Source organism: Tribolium castaneum, chromosome 9 (assembly GCF_031307605.1).
Source record: "Tribolium castaneum strain GA2 chromosome 9, icTriCast1.1, whole genome shotgun sequence".
Taxonomy (NCBI): Eukaryota; Metazoa; Arthropoda; class Insecta; order Coleoptera; family Tenebrionidae; genus Tribolium; species Tribolium castaneum.
Window position 1 is genome coordinate 8,491,254 of NC_087402.1, and position 18,160 is coordinate 8,509,413.

The window sequence follows — 18,160 nt, forward strand, 5'->3', positions numbered from 1 at the left end:
GACTTTTTGTTAAAAAATACCTAAGCCGTTTTGCAATTTCTGATTTCAATTCAACAAAATAAAGACAATTAAAAAAATTTTATTGCTAACAAATCTTCAAAGACTCGCAAAATAAGAGCCATGCCCTTTGAAAAATAAGTACTCATAGAACAAAATTACTTAGAACATTTTTTGAAACCTTTTTTTATAAGAAGCCAGGTTTGACGGAATGTAAAAATAACTAAGTCAACTCATATTTTTGAATTAGCTAAACTATTTTTTTTAAATAATCCTCGTTAGAAAATAAGTTTTTAGTTAACTCAACATAATAAAGACAATTTCAAAAAGCCAGATGCTAACCAAATCTCCAGGGGTCTGTGAAGTAGGAGCCACTCTTTTTGAAAATACAAACAAAATAAGGTAGAACATCTTTTTGTATTTTTGTTTTTTTCTGCATTGATAAGAAGGGTTTTTATAATAAATAAATAAATTTTGTGCACATATTCAAGAAAATATAAAGTATTATTTATTCGAAGTCAGAAAGCAAAAAAAATTAAGCAAAAAAACTAAAACAAATTTTTTTAATTAATAGATACTAGTTAAAAAATAAGATTAACTGAACGTAATATACAAAAAAAACAATATAGGACTTGTTTTTGTGACTTCTTTTAGCACCTATTTATGAAATATTTATCTATTGAAATACAGCGACTTTTTATTGAAAGTTAAGCCATTTATGTGATTTCTGCGTTAAATCAACAAAATAAAGACAATTAAAAAAACTTAATTGTAAGTAAAAAAAAAATATTAATTGTAACCTTGTTCAGATGTTAACCAAACCTCCAGGAAAGTGCTGGTTTAAACTATATATTTTTTTAAATGTTTGTTTTAATCGTATTTCATATTTCAATTTCACTAAAAGTAGATCATATGTTTTAAAAACCTTAACATGTGCAAGTCTTATAAGAAGAAATCGTGTTTTTGGGCAATTTTATTTTGAACAAACTGATCCAGAAAAGCTTAAAAAAATGAAGCTTAAATTCAGCATTGCCAACAGACCCTGTATTTGTGGATCAGTCTGTAGAAAGAATATCACAAAAAAAAGTTTTTTGTTACCATTTTTAATACTTTTCTAAATTAGACACCATAACAGCAAGGTACACCAAAATGAAATATGTTTGAATAAAACCAATTTCATCTGAAATATTTTGAAACATTTTTTTCCAAATGCGAGTAGTAATTAAAATCAACAATTGAATTTCACAAGGAAGGAGAATTAATTGTTGGTTGATTATTCATTACACTGCTTGTCCAAACTAAGAATTTCTTTCACACTGCGATGTGACAGAACTTCCATCAATAAAATACCTATATTTAAAACGACTTACTTATTTCTATAAATAGTGAAATACCCATCAATGCTATAATTACAGGCGAAATGATTAATCAAACGAGTTGAATTAATTAATAACCCGAATTTAGAATCTGCCTTTTTCGACGTAAAATGAAGAAAACCGTAAGTAGAGCAATGGCACAGCTAACACCTTTCTAAAATGCGTGCAGGTTGCGAGACCATGAACGCGTCCACAGAGCCGGATTAATTTTTTTCTCGCCAGATCAGTGCATTCTAGTAAGGCGACGCGCCGTATAATCACGTCTTGCCACCCCTCAAAAAAAGGATGTTTACAGTATTTTGCAAACAAAGGCAGAGTGTATTGAACTACAGATGTTAAAAATAACGCAACAGACACAAAAATAAGAAGCCGGCGTGCGTTGTTGTCGCTTGCCTTTTTTGACCTTTACCTCTTTTTGTTTCGCTGTGATTGATCACTTTTCTGCATTTCCGCCGATTTCGCATAATCGGGGTTAAAAGTTTTCCTGTTAGCATTGGCCCCGTGATAAAAACAAAACTATGTTTTATACAAATAAAAGTAAAAGTGTCAGGTGGAACGGACGTCTACCTGAACCCTTAGGAGGGGCGGAGCCCTCACAGACGTAGGAAATTGTTTTGACTCGGAATTTTTCGCTCGACACACAAAAGCCGGATTTGAATGATTTTTTCGAAATAAATTTTCATATTTTGTGGGTCGTTAAGACCCTGCGATAAATCATAAATAATAACAAATCGGTGGAAATCGCCTTTTATGTTTCTAGTTTGACTAGACTGGTCGTGAGAGGGTCGGGGTTTATCGTCTGGCAGTTTTTTGTGATGCTGGATTTCAGCGTTCTTTCACAGATTTACCCCGTTCCTGCCCTTGGCCAACCAGACTGAGGGGGTAGGTGGGCGCGGGAGGGCTCAAGGGCCGAATAAAACCGCCACAAAAATGGACTTTTAACTCCAATTAGCTCCAGTGTGAACGCGTTTTCGGAAAATTAAACACCATTTGCCCGCTTGCACCCAAGCATAAAAATAAATACTTTTCTCGCAGCAGTCGAAATTTTCAGCTACACGTGCATGCACTTCCTGGCAATGACAGTGCTTTTTTCGGCTGCGTTTTGCAACCAGTCATTGAACGCTTTTTAATAATAAAACCATGAAAAATTGTGACACTTGCCTGGAACACTCTACGGTACTTTTTCAACAGCGTTTGGTTCGGAGGAAATAAACAATTTGATGTTTATTATTCAAAAATTTCTTCACTTTTAATTGATCAAAAATGTGATTGCACACAATCCCGTTAGATAATTTCTACGTATTGTTTGAGTTCAGTCAAGTCATGCTTTATAAAGAGAATAACTAATTTACAAACTGTGATCATGCAGAGACTTATCGCACTTAACATCTTGCACCTGTAACTAGCAATTCCTCCTCAATGAATAAAATTAATACAACAGCATCTGTTGTTCAAGAATTTCATAACTTGTTAAATTCACGTGCAAGTGCTATTAAATTAGATTTACAACAGGTGTTGCATGTAAATTTAATTTTAATTTGCTAAATGCAATGTCGATGTTACTTTACGATTATTATTTTTTAACTACAGGTTGTCCATCTGCTGCAGCGCCATAAATATAAAAATAGTGACTGTTTTGACATAAATTATGTTAAAGATGTGCTGTTGCAAAATCGAGTGACCAGAATGAAAATAGGATACACGTGTATCGCCAGTCATAAAAAATGCATAAACGCGATAAGATCTATTTTCGCGTGTAGCGATTTCCTGAAATGAATATTTCAAAGCCTTCGCTCAAAATTCCCATCCCAGTGTGAAACCCTTTTACGACTTGAAAGCGCAATTTATTTGTGTCCCGTTATGCTGAAATGCAATTTGTGGATGGTCATTGGGGCAATCGCACCCTCATCAAACCACAACCCTTGCCTGGTTTAGGGCCGAAAAAATCCAAGTTAAAAGAAATTGGCCGCTACAATAAAAAAATTGCATGTTTTATGGCGTCATGCTACCCTTTAACTCGACTTTTTTGTCCGAATTTATTGCGAGCCGGCCTTGAAGGAAAGCGTGCAGAATGGCGCAGTTTTTTCGGAAAGGGTTCTTGGGAAAGGGACAATAAATTATAGAGGAGTTGTTATTACCGGTGGCAGATTCCGGGCTTGAGATTCGGCTGGAAGTGGAAGACGTGATGACGGTGCTTAATTAAGGCTTTACATTCTTCGGGTAATAGAGACATTGCTATTATACATATACAGCTTTATTCCGGATTTAATGATTTAATTACGTGGAAGCGTGTACCTAAGGCAATTGTCTAGAGACACTGCCAATGTTTGAATACAATAATTTGTCTAATAACCACACAGATTCACCTTTCGTGAAATTTCGTCAGAAAATGGCATGTTTATGTGTGGATTTGCATCTGAATTCAAGGTGTGTGAGAAATGCGGCGAAGCCCCGTTGAGTCAGTGTTTGCTCAGAGAAAAATTAAAATTTCAAAACATCTCGCTGTCCTAAAAACGCGTCATAATGAGCGTTGGGCAATTCAAATGTTTGATTTTGGATTAGCATGACTATGGGCAAATAAAAAGCGTTAGAAAGTTGTTTGTTGGCTTTGCGAAAAGTTCATTGGACCCATTTGGCTGAATCTGAATGGATTATTTTTAGCCCAATGCATCGCGCTTCCGCATGCATCATAAATGTATCGGATTTAATTGTTTTCTTTCTTTTTGAATCGCGTCGATTTATAGTTTGTGTAAAGACTGTTCGTTTTTAAATATTTATCCGTGTTTTTTGGGTTTGTTTAAAATGGAAGATACATGGTGCCAAGATCGCTATGCACATGGATTGGGTGGTTAGGACAAGGTTATTGGCCTCAGCAAACTTAACTTGAGTTAACCTAACGTTTAACACAATCGGCTTTTGAAGTTGGAATTTACATAATTCGGTAATTAATTGTGCGTTTGAGCGAATGTTGGCACGGTTTCGACATCGACTTCTTGTGACATTGACTACTTTCACCTCACGTGGACGATTTCCACACATCAGTTTAGCGAATCCGGAGAACCTCCTGGAGCTTGATAACAAGATGAATGCGTTTTTTACTCTTTAATAAGCGACGCGGGTGCGGGCTGAAGGGTGGCCTTTACGACCTTCGCCCGTCTATCTCGCCTAGATAAGCCAAATTATTTTAATACGGCCAGACTGCAGGAGTAATTGGCTGGTGGGAACGCAGACTGTCATCATCCTCGACTTCAGACTGTAGATATTACTCAATTTTTTTCGTGTTAACCATTCGGGTGGTGGTCTCACGTAGGGTGACAAAGACGCCGCGGAAAGTCTATCTACCGACACTTCATTTGACTTTCATGCGATGTTTCTTGCGACCGAAACCGGAAGATCATCGGACGGTTGTCAAGGGTTATGAATAAAGAGGATGCTGATGTGGGAGGGGCGCAGTCCACACACACCAGACGCTGGCTTGGCCTAGCCCAGAGATAAACGGACGCCACTGGTGTTTTTCACCAGCGAAATGTGTGTGAACGCAAATCTTGTTTGAAAAAGCTTTTAAGCAGTGAATTTTTCACAGTTTTGTCAAATTCTAAAAATATTGCAACTTCTAAACCAGTTTAGGGTTATTCCAAATTGTACTAATTTCCTGATACCTATTAATTATATAAAACTACAATGGAAGAAAGTTTGTTTTTAGTTAATCAAGTTTGTGTTTAGAATGTTACTCGTAAGTTTTCTACAAAAACAATGCTAAAGTATAGTTTAGAAAACCTTTAAACGAAATTAGTAGTGGTTTGAAAAAGAGCAAGATAGAGAATCTAAAAAAGTTGAAAAATGTAGAAAAAATGTAAGTGTTTATAAAATAATTTGAATAAAAAATCTATAGAAGAATTTATTAAAAAAAAAAGATTTATAATGTAATCTAAAGAAGAGTCCATATTTCAGAACTAGAGATGTTTAAGAAAAAAGAAATAGGAAAGAATTTTAAAGATAAGTATAAAAAAGCAATGCTAAAAAATAATCTAAAACTATTCTGAATAAAACTACTTATAAAAAAATTTTGAAAATACGCAGAGTAAAATCTCAAAAAAAAATAGAGACTGTAAAATAAATGTTGAAGTGTTTCAAAAAACTTGAGTTAAGTGCAAAAAGTAATGGAAAAAAGCATCTAAAGAAGAATTTCTAATAAGAATCTAATCTAAATAAGAGTCCAAATTTTAGGTCTAGAAACAGCATTATAGACTCTTGTCTAAAAATTTGCGTTTAGAGAAAATTTTAATAATATCCAGAAACGAGTACCTACATAAAAATGTAAAAAATAGTAATTATTCTTTTGCATTTTTTATAATTTTTTTTATTACATTAAAAAAAATGAAACAAAACTATAGAAGACTTTTGGAAAAGCGGAGAGTGCAATCTCAAAGAAAGTTTGGAGAATGTAGAAAAAGTGTTTATAAAAAAATTTTGAATTCAGTCTACAAAATATTTCTAAAAAAACATAAAAACAATGCTAAAGATTTTCAAAAAACTCTAAAAAAATTTAAAAGACAACTTGGATTATTAAAAAAACATTGAAAATATAAAAGGATTTATAGAAAAATGTGGAGATGATTAAAAGAGAGACCAGATTTCAGATCTACAAAGAATTAGATTTTTTTAATGTAGGGAAGTATCTACCTTAAATAATAATACTATAAAATAATCTAGAGGTATTCTAAACAAAACTATAGGTAGAGTAGAATTTAAAATAGAATTTAGATAATGTAAAAAAATGTACTTAACAAATATTTTTAAAATAATTTTAGTAGAGTCCAAAAAATAATTTTAAAAAAACTAGCGAATAATTTTAGAAAGAATCTAAAGATGTTTTAATAATCTAGATGAGTGTTTGAATTTTAGATCTAAAGTCGGCTTTAGAAAAGAATTTGAGAAAAATCTCAAGAAAAATCTAGAAGAGAGTACAGAAATTAAAGAGTGCTAAAGAATAATCTGGATGATTAAGACTGAATTTAGAGAATGTTTACGTACTTACTTTGTTTATATTGTTTTTTCTTATTATTATTAGTATTTATTTAGTCTTATTAATATTATTTAGTATTAATTGCAATAAATAAAATAAATGTAGTACGTCAGTCTACTTGCCTTTTCACTTTTAAATGTTTCGAATACTGATTCTTACTTAAATGTGACGAATTATGATCATTTTTACCGATTTTTACCGAGTGTTACCAGACTGAACGTTAAACTTAAGAATTTTGCAGGAAAAATGAGAACAAAAAATTCAAGAAATCCTACTAACTGTACCAATTAAATCTAACACAACTTAGTTTTGTAAAAAATATTTGTAAAAAATAAAGCATGTTTATTTATAAAACAAGCAAACATAAACAAAACTATGTAATAACACGTGATACGAACGTGCCTTCTGAAAAAACTACTTTTGGAATTTATTTTGGAACAGCAATGGTCTAAAAATGCCAACCTTCATTAATTAGCCAGCTTCGATAAAAATCAACTTTTTCCTTCGCCAACATTTCCCATTCACTTTCCACTTTTCGTGCGCGTTTTACGTCATTTCGATACAATCTCGGCCTCGACTCATTCTTGCGAAATATGCAAATTTCTCTTAAAAAAATCAATGCACCCACCGGACCCAGCATTGAAATTACTCCACTCTGTGCGTTGGGTGTGGGTTATTATTAAATTTTTTCGCCACGAGACCAGTCGAATGAATAATGTCAATAAAAAATGTGGAGTGAATTCGAACCGTTTGTTAGTTTTTCGCCATTTATGAGGGTGTATTGTACCCCAATCAATGAGATAGGCGTCCGCGTCCCATCGACTCGTAATTGGATATCAAATTGCATTAGATTTGCTCAATCGTGTGCAACATATGGAGTAAAAAGCGGATGCGTCATTCAGTAAACTGCTCATGAGGACCATTATCTGCCCGTATTGCCTTAAATGGGTTGTAAATTAGCGCGTCTGATCACACAGTAAAAAATGTATAAATCTAAACATACACTATCCTAGTGTCCATCAATTAGAGTAGTTAAATAAAAGTAAAATTACACTAGAAAACTACTCTAAAAATCTGTCAGTGTTTATCAACTCTAAATTACTCTGTAAATTTAGCGCCAAAAGTTTTTAGGGGTTTTCAACACTATTAGGTGCAAATCGCTCTATATAGTGTTAATTTACACTAAAATTACAGCTCTAATGCGCATGCCTACGAATAATGCGATTGCACATGTTGGCACATAGGTCCATAAGTGTGTGACTGTTCTTGTGTTTCTTTTTAAGTAAGTATATATATTTATATATTTATTGTTGATTGTTTTTTTATGTATTTTCTGGACAGGTAATATTTTCAGGTAAGCAAATATACTTACAAAAATTAATTTCCTAATTTCTATTTAATTGTTGTAAATTGCGCAATATTGTTTATTCGCAGATACAAAAGGCTTCTCCGATTGTAATAAGTAATAAATAATAAATATCCAGTGAATTTGTAATTAGTCTTGGCACTGGAACTGAAGCCGTAGGTCTTCTTGAACTGAAAAAATTATTTGTGGGATCGAAATTTTATTTTTTTAAGAACATCATTGACCCAATAGCTTTTGCTATTAAACATAAATCACTTAAAAACATATTTATCGGCACCTCTAAACTTTACGGTTTTTCTTCTGTGTAAGAAAGTTTGCACAACTGTTTCGCATTTCTCAGTACAAAACGTCAGATTATTTTTAATATATTTAAAATAATTTTAAGCCTTGTTGAGTCCAATTTGAAGAATAAAGTATTATATTCAACTCGTATTCGTGAAAAATCGGTTTATTTATTCATAATTCATTGGATCGTTTGATTTAATACTGTAGGAAAAAGGCCTCAAGGGCATCAGTTAAAAAATTCGATGCTTCGCATTTCAAGTTTTTTTATTAATGTTTTTACACTTTTTTATACACCCTTTTAAACAAACTAAAGAAATTAAAATCATTTTCGGTATAGGGCCAGCAAAACCTTAGCCTAATTATCTCATTTTTCAGAAAAAAATTGCTCATTTCTCGTCACTATGTTTATTAAAATTAAACACATTCATTTAACAAAACTGGCGAAAATCGACATCAGTTCGGCGACTTATGAGGATTTAGTAAACATTGGTTAGTATACATATACAGCGTGTCCGTTTTTCGAGCTCCACCATGGGGATCTCAGTTATTATAAGAGATACGAGATCGGTTAAATTGGGGCAAAGTTGCGCATTTTTATGCTGAACAATTATCTGCAAGAAAATTTGAGGTGTGATTTGTAGTTTTTGAATTATTTTATTTTTTCAAGCGAAAACCAAAGGAACTAGCCGTTTTTTGGGAGGACGTTCTTCAGGTACTTTTTTACAAGGAATCTAAATCTGTTATTGTATTTTCCAAGACGTTCTTGATGTCAGAGTTACAACACCCAACTTTGGTTTTTCTTATGGACGCCATATTCAATTTTTGTATTTTTGAAAAGTGTTTTTATTTCTGATTACAACAATGTATCACATGATATGATCGAGTCTTACTTACTGACCAAAATCGAAAAAAGCATTTTTGCGAAGAGTGCTTTGGAAAATACACCAACACTTTTGTTTTTAAATAAGCTAGATTTTGGAAGTTTAATTGAATATGGATCTGGGAGGTTCCCGTTTCCACCAAGCTTACTTATTTAATAATTAAACGACATGATAAGTTAGAAGTTTATTTTTTGCAAAACACAACAAGACAAAGTTATAAAAATTCTGCTCGAATATTTAATAGAACTGTCAAAAGTTAGTAAGTTAGACAAAATTTTTGGCGTTTTTGTCTAAAGCACTCTTTGCAAAAACGCTTTTCTCTAAATTTTAATCTGCATGTCAGATTCGAACATATCATGTGATACATCGTTGTAATCAGGAACAAACAGACTTTTCAAAAATACAAGTATTAAATTTGGCGTCCATAAGAAAAACCAAAGTTGAGTGTTGTAACTATGACATCAAGAACGCATTGGAAAAGGCGATGACAGATTTAGATTTCTTGTAAAAATGTGCCTCAAGAGTGTCTTATTTAAAAACGTCTAGTTCTCTTAGTTTTCGCTTAAAAAAATAAAAACAAAAATTAAAAAAATTTGATTTTGTTCCATAATTCAAAAACTAAAAACGATACATCAAATTTTCTTTCAGGTAATTGTTCAGCATAATAATGCGCAACTTTGCCCTAATTTAACTGACCTCGTATCTCTTATAATATCTGAGATCCCCATAGTGGAGCTCGAAAAACGAACAGCCTGTATACAATTGAAACGAAAAATCATTTTATATGCTTACTCAACTTCAGCAAAATTAAAATTCCCGGAGCTCGCTGACGAGCAAATTTATTTCCATGAGAAAGATGGAACAATTTTGGAAGAAGACGTTATTCTTGACTTCTTAAAAGAAAATTCGAGGGAATCGATTTTACTAATCGTATGTAAAATAAGAGCTACTGCTGATGAATGTGAGTTTTTCTGTAATTTTTGAACAATTTCTACATAATTACGTTCTATTTGTTTATTGTAGTAAATTTTGCATCAGCAAGTACTGTCTCTATTATAAGTACGGAGTACCAAGACACTGACGAAAGTACCACCAGTGAGGATGAAATTAGTGAAAACATTTCAGTCGTACCAAGTGATAAAAGAATAGATCCTAATATTCAGAAAGAGGAAACATTTAAAAAACCTATGGGTTACAAAGAAATGTCTGTTGAGGTGTGGCTTTTTATGTCTTTTTTATTTTATTCCCAATTATTTACTTTTCTTTTTGCAGGGGTGGAAAAAATTTATAAGAAATAGAATGGGTGATGAGATTTTTGAGTTTTACAGTCGAAATGGTTTTCTGAAAAAATCATTACGTATTCAATTAGTCAATGCAACGACTTCTGAATTAGTGCGTATGTATGGAATCTCAGTTCCTGAATTCGCCAAAAGAAATTTGGGACAGGCTATTATTTCAATATTTCCTAAATTGAGAAACCCGTGTGGCCCAACGGGCTACGTATGAATGCTTACTTTTCGTTAAATCTTAAAATCAATTGATTTTAATTTTAGGAAGCCTTTTATAAAAACGACAATGGGGGGGAAGGTTTTATTAGTTATAGGTTACGCTTTATCGCGAAAAATTCCAAAGATGAAGACATTAGGGCCGCGGTACGCAGAAGGAAGCGCAAAGCTGTTGAAAACGCGTCCGATGAAGTGAAGGAAAAAAAAGAAGATTGTAGAAATACATATAAAAACGTAATAACTATCACTCCAGAAATTTCTGATTGTGTGGAATTTCTGAGAAACGCTTCTCCTCAAACAGACCAAGAAGCAATCTTGGACAGAATGAAAAAAACGTTCACTTATAGGCGGTCCTTGGATGTTAATGTTTTATCAATCTTTCCGAGATTTCTGGACACTCCATATCTTGTAAGAATATTTTTTTAATATTTCGTGTATGAGCTGAGAATGTTGCCTTCCAGAAAACAAATAATGCATGTTATGCACGTAACGTATTTTCATACCTCATATGTTTCAGATTGAACACGATTTTCGATTACTTTTTCCTGATAAAGAACTCAGTTTTATTGCCAAAATAAACAATGATGCAGAGAAAATTCTAAGTATATATGATAGTGAAGTAGCCACACCTGCCACAGAAATATTAGGTTCGACGGAAGGTTCAAGTGACAGTAAGTAAAAGTTTTAGCAAATTTATGTTACCAAATTAATTTTATTATTTTTTAGAATTTGACAAAGTTACACGATCTTTGTTAGCCCTAGCCAAACTTCTTCAATGGAGGGTTAATTCAAAACAAGTGAGTGATTTAAATGGATATTCCTACTTTGAAAGGTTAATCGTTTTTAAAAAGGTTTGCCATCTTACATTTTTTCAGCATTTAAGTAGGTACAATATTTTTTTAGCTAAATCAACCGGTCGCAGAAATATTATCTTCACTTCAAAGAAAACAACCATTTCTGTTGGCACAAGGGCATAGTAATAAGGGGGCAATTACGAAGTACCACATAGTAGTGGACAGACAGCTCATCCCTTGCCCTGACCACTGTTCCAGTGCGGAGGCTTTCCAGTTGCTGTTTATGACTCATTATGTGTTCAACATAAGGTACGATCACAAACTAAAATTTTTTTGGGAATTCATACAAACCTATTATTTTGACATTGAATCCGAAGGTATATTGTACACTCCACTTATGTGTCTAGTGAGAACTAGACTCTTAAATGATTAATGATAACATTGTTTTCGATTTTGTATACTTGTTAGAGTTCTTTTTGTTAGTTTTTTATACGAGTTTTTTGTTATATGAGTGAGTAATTATTTACAATGTTTGTGTGTTCCTTATGTAATAAGAAATTATTAAAAACTTATTTGGTTGTCAAGCATTTAAGAACAATTCATGGATTATTTGATAATCCGAAACTTAATTTAAGATGTTGTTTTCAGTTTTGTTATTCAAATTTTAAAACTTTTAATGGATTTAGAAAACATATGTTGATTCATGAGACTGAGAATTTAGGTAAACAATTATTAAGAAATAATGAGAATTTGGTTGGGTCTACAGAGTTTTTACAGAGGACTAGTAATAATGCTGCAGTAACTCCTCTTAGCTCTCTCACTATTAATTCTCAAGTTGATATTGTTGATGAGTGTGGTGTTTGTGTTGAAGATGACAATAATGTTGCAATAACTTCTCTTAGCTCTCTCACTACTAACTCTCCAGTTAATAGTGTTGATGAGCGTGTTGTTTGTGTCGAAGATGATAATAATCGTGATTTTAATACATTAGAAGATGGTTCTTTTACTAAAATCCAGAATGAATCATTTGATATTGAGGTACTGTTCCATATATTTTTTCAACAAATTATGCCACTGAGTTTACCACACTCACAATTTCAAGCTGTATATGAAGCGGTTGATGAATTACTTTTAAATTTGTTCGAGTATATGTTAAATAACAGTGTTAATGAAAATCTTTTTTTTTCTTTCTTAAATAGTGTTAGAGATAAAGTTAAAATAGAAATGAATAAATATAGCAGCACATATAAAAGAAATAAAATTATTAATTCAAAAATTGTTTTGCCAAAGGAAATATATTTAGGTATACGTAATGATTCCATATTCGACAAAAGTACGAACACAAGAATAGAAGTAAATATCCCCAGAACATTTCAATACGTACCTATTCTAGAAACACTACAGTGGTTGATAAATAATAACAAAATAATATTGGACTATATATCAACATTCAAGTGTACTACTCATGAAAAGGAATTAATTACAAGTGGCACATACCTTGAAAATAATGAATTATTTTTACAAAAAAAATATTTTGTAAAATTGCAGTTATATTACGACGACTTCGAAACTGTTAATCCTTTAGGTAGTAAGACAGGAGCTCACAAAATCGGTGCGTTATATTTTACAATTCAAAATTTACCCTATGCATTTAACTCAAATTTAAAAAACATACACCTTTTAGCTTTATTTTTTACGTCTGATTTGAAGTCTAGTTGCATAGGTGAAGACATTACACTAAATAAAATATTATCTCCTATCATTGCAGATTTAAAAAAATTGGAAACTGAGGGTATTTTAGTAGATGGCGTTTCTGAACCAATTTTTGGCACGATTTCATCTCTTTCTCATGATAATCTAGCTGCAAATTCTTTGCATGGAATGGTTGAATCCTTTCAGGCTAATTATTTTTGTCGGTTTTGTTTATCTCACAAACATGAGATGCAGAATATGTTTTCAGCAAGAGATTGTACTTTAAGAACAAGTGAACTGTACGAACAACACAGCAGTATAGCGGAAAGAAACAATAATCACCATTTTGGCATCAAATTTCGCAGCATCTTAAATGATCTTAATTTTTTTAAACTTTGCGATACATCTTCTGTAGATATAATGCACGATATTTTGGAAGGGACTGTTCAGTACGAATTAAAACTTTTTCTTTTAGAAATTGTGAATGCGAAATTATTAACACTTGTCCAAATAAATGAAAGGATACATTTATATGATTTTGGTACAACAAATAGCTCCAATAGACCTAGCCCAGTTGTTCTGGACAAAAATAATAATAATATCAAACAAAAAGCAGTGCAAGCGTGGTGTCTGATTAGATATTTACCTTTAATAATTGATGATGTCACAACCGAAGTAGACACAAAATTTCAAGTAATACTATTATTGTTAAAAATTATGTCTATTGTCTTTGCACCTAGAATTTGTACTAAAATGGTAACAGAACTTGAAACGTTAATTGAAACTCATCATCAACTTTTCAAATTGGTCTTTGATAGTCCTATTATTCCCAAACAACATTTTATGCTTCATTATCCAACAGTAATTAAAACAATGGGTCCATTGCTAAACCTCTGGTGCATGCGTTATGAATCTAAACATGCAATGATAAAATATTTTGCGTCAAAATTTAGAAATTATAAAAATTTAACAAAAACTCTTGCACTTCGTTGTCAACAAATGTCAGGAACTTCTCATCCTAATAGTTTATTTGAGATATGTGAACAATTTGGTCCTTCTGTATCATGTTTAATTAAAGATTATAGATTTTCACATTTAATTTCTGTAGATGAGGATGAAATTGAAAACGATTCAACCGTATCTCAATATAAATGGTTCAAATGTGGATACCTTTACAAAAAAAAAATGTTTATATGTGTAGGAAAAGATTATTACCTAAACTCTCAGCTTCCACAGTTTGATGAAATAATTGATATATGTTCAATAGATACTGATGCCTCGGAAAAACAGATATTTTTTGTAACAAAAAAATGGAAAACTGAATCTTTTGTCGAAAGACTTCATTCTTATAAATTAAAAGATACAGATATTAGTCCAACTTTTGACATTATAGAATTTAGTTTTCTTTTATATAAGGAACCATATAATATATCACAATCATTTTCCTCTAACGAATGGTTACTCGTTCCGAAATACAAATTTATTTTTTAGAGTATGTAAATTCGTTAAATGAGTTTCTGTTACTTCTACTATGTTGTAAGTAATAATAATAAACAATTTATTTAAAAAACTAAATAGAGTTTTATTCAAATTTACCTCCAACCCTCAGAGTTCGAAAACTCTTGATATCATACACTACGTAGAGTTATATTTAAATTTCCCACCAAAACAGTAGTACTCTTCACAGAGTTTATAAAGCAATCTAGATTTGCTTTACTCTAAAATATAGACGTAAAATTTACACTTGTAGTGTATTATAGAGTTAATGAACACAGCAAATAGTGTTTTATATTAGAGATCAAAATTACTCTACTCTAGATTATTATCACTCTGATATTTAACACTATATGTAGAGTAAAAAATATTACTCTAAATAGATGGACCTGTATAAACTAGAAATAGAGTTGTCTAGAGTTCATTATTTACACTACTTTTTTTACTGTGGCACCGACTGACTTCTGCTCCCCCTGGTGTTCCACATTTTTGGATTTCTTTCAAATCAAGCTTTCAATAAACGTTGATTCAAAATAAGCTGATTACACAAAAAAACATTGAACTTAGGACCTTTGAAGTAAGTTTTTGCGTAAATCCCAGAAAATTAATCACAAAATAACAATTATTTAATATCAAGGCACTAAAAGTGTTATTTTCAGTAACATAGAGTTAATGATAATCTTTTGAGTGTTAAAAAAATCTGCCATTGAGGTACTTTTTCTGGAAGTAACTTTTTTAAAGTTATGCAACGTACATTGCACACGTGCATTCTTTATGGACTATTTCGGTCATTTTTGAGACGATTTCCATTACATGAGCAACTGAATTATTATTTATGGATGGTTTTAGGTTGAATTTGTAAGAATAAGACGATTTAAAACGAATTAAGCAATATAATGTCGATTTTTATTCATTTTTCAATGTGATTTTGAGATTAAATCTGTCAGACCTACATAAACTAAACTTATACTTTTGAAATTGCATTAATTTGTTTGAAAGTAAATTGCAAGTTTAATTGTTTAATACTTAGTGGTTTATTGTCACAAGGATAAATTTTGAGCAAGTTTAAACTTAGAATTGTTAGGGAATTTCCCGTAACACACTCCAGGTGGCTGAAATTTGGGCCTTTCAGGAATGTGTGCGTTTAAGAATTGTTGTTAAAACTCAAAAATTTCGTCAATTTGCCCGATTTGAGAATTGGGTCTTTCTCGACTAATCGGAGCCTTGTCCTAGAATCCGTGGCTTGGTCTAAAACTGTAAAAACTAGCTTTCAAGGTCCCGATGCTTTTTTATTCGTAGATAATTTCTAGATTGAATGTACCGGCATCTGGCCCCGGTTGTGTGAAGTCCCCGCGTCTCCCCGGAACCGCCGCGGCTTGCATACGCATTGCATGTCCTCTAAAGGTCCTCTAAAGTTAGGTCATTGAATTTAGACCCTTGTCCTTCAACAGTCGCGACCGCGTTGCATTCGGCAGAGCATTGGCCTCCACATATAACCCTACTTCTTTCTATGCGTCGCTTGTTTACTCACGCACCAGACACCATCTACCAGACATTACGCGCGAATGCGTGGCCCACAGCCCCCGTCATTTTTTAGCAGGAATAGTACACAGCTTAACTCTACAAATAGCAGGAACAATTGCATTTTCCTGCAACCGAAACGGCTAATTTATGGCGGAGGTGCGTGGAAGGGTTTGCTGAGGAGTATTTTCAGCGCACGCAGGCTAAAACCATCTTCGATTTTGGTCCCTGGCCAAAAATTAAATCTACAGCCGACATCTGCGACCAAAATATACATAAATTTTGAGCAAAATCTAGCAAAACCCACCACTGATGCGACGAATTCCAAAGCAAATTTTATGTCTAGAGATTTAAGTTAAAAAATATCTAATGTAGAAAAATAATATTATAGCACTGTAAATACAGTGGTGTCCGGTTATAACGAACTCAGAAAATGCATCAAAATATAAGCCGTAAATTAAAAAAAGTGTCTTTTTAGCAGAAATTTTTACTTTACATATGAAATAGAACTAAATAAATAAGTATCTATTGTAAAAAGACGTGAATACTTTGTGAAATAGTAATATGTACTATATTGAGCTAATTATACTGTTGTGCAAATATTGTTAACAGGTGATATTAGGGCTCAAAAATTTTAAATAAATCAGATCTTTAAGTTTAAATTTTCAAAGTCTATTACATTGAGTTAAAATGAGCAGAAACAGCTACAGAAAAACAAGTCCTGCCATATAAAGATGTAAAAATTTTGTATATTTTTTGGCAAAAGTACTACCAAATATTATTTCTGCAAATCACCGCCTACTTGTCATGTAAACTTTAAAAACAAGTACTCAAAAGACGCAAAGTTAGTCCATTTTGCGGTTTTTATCGGATTTTTAGACACAGAAGTTGCAACTTCTATAACTCAAAAAATTGTAAAAGTAGAATTTGTTTTAAAACCACAAGTTTTCACCGTTAAAAATGTTTTTAGTTAAGAATTCATTAATCTGTTTATCAGATTTCTTGTTGCTCTGTTATTATCAACTGCGATATGTAACTCAAAATTGAGTGATAAACGGAAAATTGCATCACATTTAAATCGAATCAAGTTCGTCGTATACAGAAGTTTGGTATAAGCGGGTTTGTTATAACCGAACTCTACTGTAATACAACATTTGAGCATTTGAGTTAATTAATTGATTAATTAATTGATTGATAGCGTAGAAAAAAATGTAATAACAGAAAAAAAATAGATGTGTTTTAGACAACCCATTATACACACACAAAATTAATAAATAAAAATTTAATTTTTTATTTGTAGTTTTTACATCGTTCTAGTGTAAGTAGTAATTACAAAATTAACATAATTTTAAATAAATTACATTTAATTTTAATTATATTTATCGGTGTGTGCTATCTACCGACCAGTAGCGGAAGTAAGAATAGTACAGTGGAATAATTTCCTACTTTATCGGCGTTGTTATTTTGGCAATTTTGGCGCTACTGTCGCTTTCGGAATTTCTTCGTGTTGACATACGTCAAAGGTAGGCATTATTTTTGATATTTTTTTAAATATCCTCAATCATCCTTTATTCTAACCACTGAAAAACACTTTCATTAACTGAGGTACACTTTTTAGTAGTTGCTAGTACCATTTACTTTTAAATTTCACCTAATTTTCTTTCGTGTGTTAAAATTTGTCAGATGACTGATTTAGGTTATGTTTCCTTCCAGGCACAATGGCCAAGCAAAAGGGTGAGAAAAGCCGCAAATCGGCCATCAATGAGGTGGTAACCCGCGAATATACAGTCAACCTTCACAAAAGGTTACACGGAATTAGCTTTAAGAAACGCGCCCCTCGTGCTATCAAGGAAATTAGGAAATTTGCCGAACAGCAGATGGGAACCCCTGATGTCAGGATTGATACGCGTTTGAACAAACAGTTGTGGTCAAAAGGAATCAGGTTGGTTTTTAAACTCAAAGTAAATAAAAATGTAAATTGGTGTATTTTAGGAACGTTCCTTTCCGCGTTCGCGTCCGCTTGTCTCGACGACGAAACGACGATGAGGACTCAGTTAACAAACTTTTTACTTTAGTGACTTACGTCCCTGTTGGAACTTTCAAGGGGCTACAAACTGAAAATGTAGACGCCAGTCAAGAGTAACCGGAAATAAAGTTTTTTTTCACTAGATTGTGTTTTATTCAATTTGCAATTTGTGTCTTTTCTAATTTGAAATGTTTTAG

General features: G+C 32.3%; 2 protein-coding genes across 3 annotated transcripts; both read left to right on the top strand.

Annotated features, from left to right (window-relative positions):
• Positions 1-7,375: 7,375 nt before the first annotated feature.
• LOC135267084 (uncharacterized) lies at positions 7,376-14,449 on the top strand. Of its 2 annotated transcripts, XM_064358779.1 has the most exons (9): positions 7,376-7,681; positions 8,426-8,539; positions 9,734-9,892; positions 9,955-10,145; positions 10,204-10,431; positions 10,485-10,844; positions 10,954-11,107; positions 11,163-11,287; positions 11,340-14,449. In XM_064358779.1, exons 2-9 carry the CDS (start codon positions 8,452-8,454, stop codon positions 11,661-11,663), a joined length of 1,629 nt encoding a protein of 542 aa, XP_064214849.1. In that variant the 5' UTR covers positions 7,376-7,681; positions 8,426-8,451; the 3' UTR covers positions 11,664-14,449. The 2 variants fall into 2 exon arrangements, with proteins under 2 accessions (XP_064214849.1, XP_064214848.1); XM_064358778.1 differs by having other exon boundaries at positions 7,376-8,539.
• A 2,896-nt stretch (positions 14,450-17,345) lies between these two features.
• Positions 17,346-18,105, top strand: RpL31 (Ribosomal protein L31). The gene is made up of 3 exons (XM_008194408.3): positions 17,346-17,460; positions 17,651-17,879; positions 17,930-18,105. Exons 2-3 carry the CDS (start codon positions 17,656-17,658, stop codon positions 18,078-18,080), a joined length of 375 nt encoding a protein of 124 aa, XP_008192630.1. The 5' UTR covers positions 17,346-17,460; positions 17,651-17,655; the 3' UTR covers positions 18,081-18,105.
• Positions 18,106-18,160: the final 55 nt, after the last annotated feature.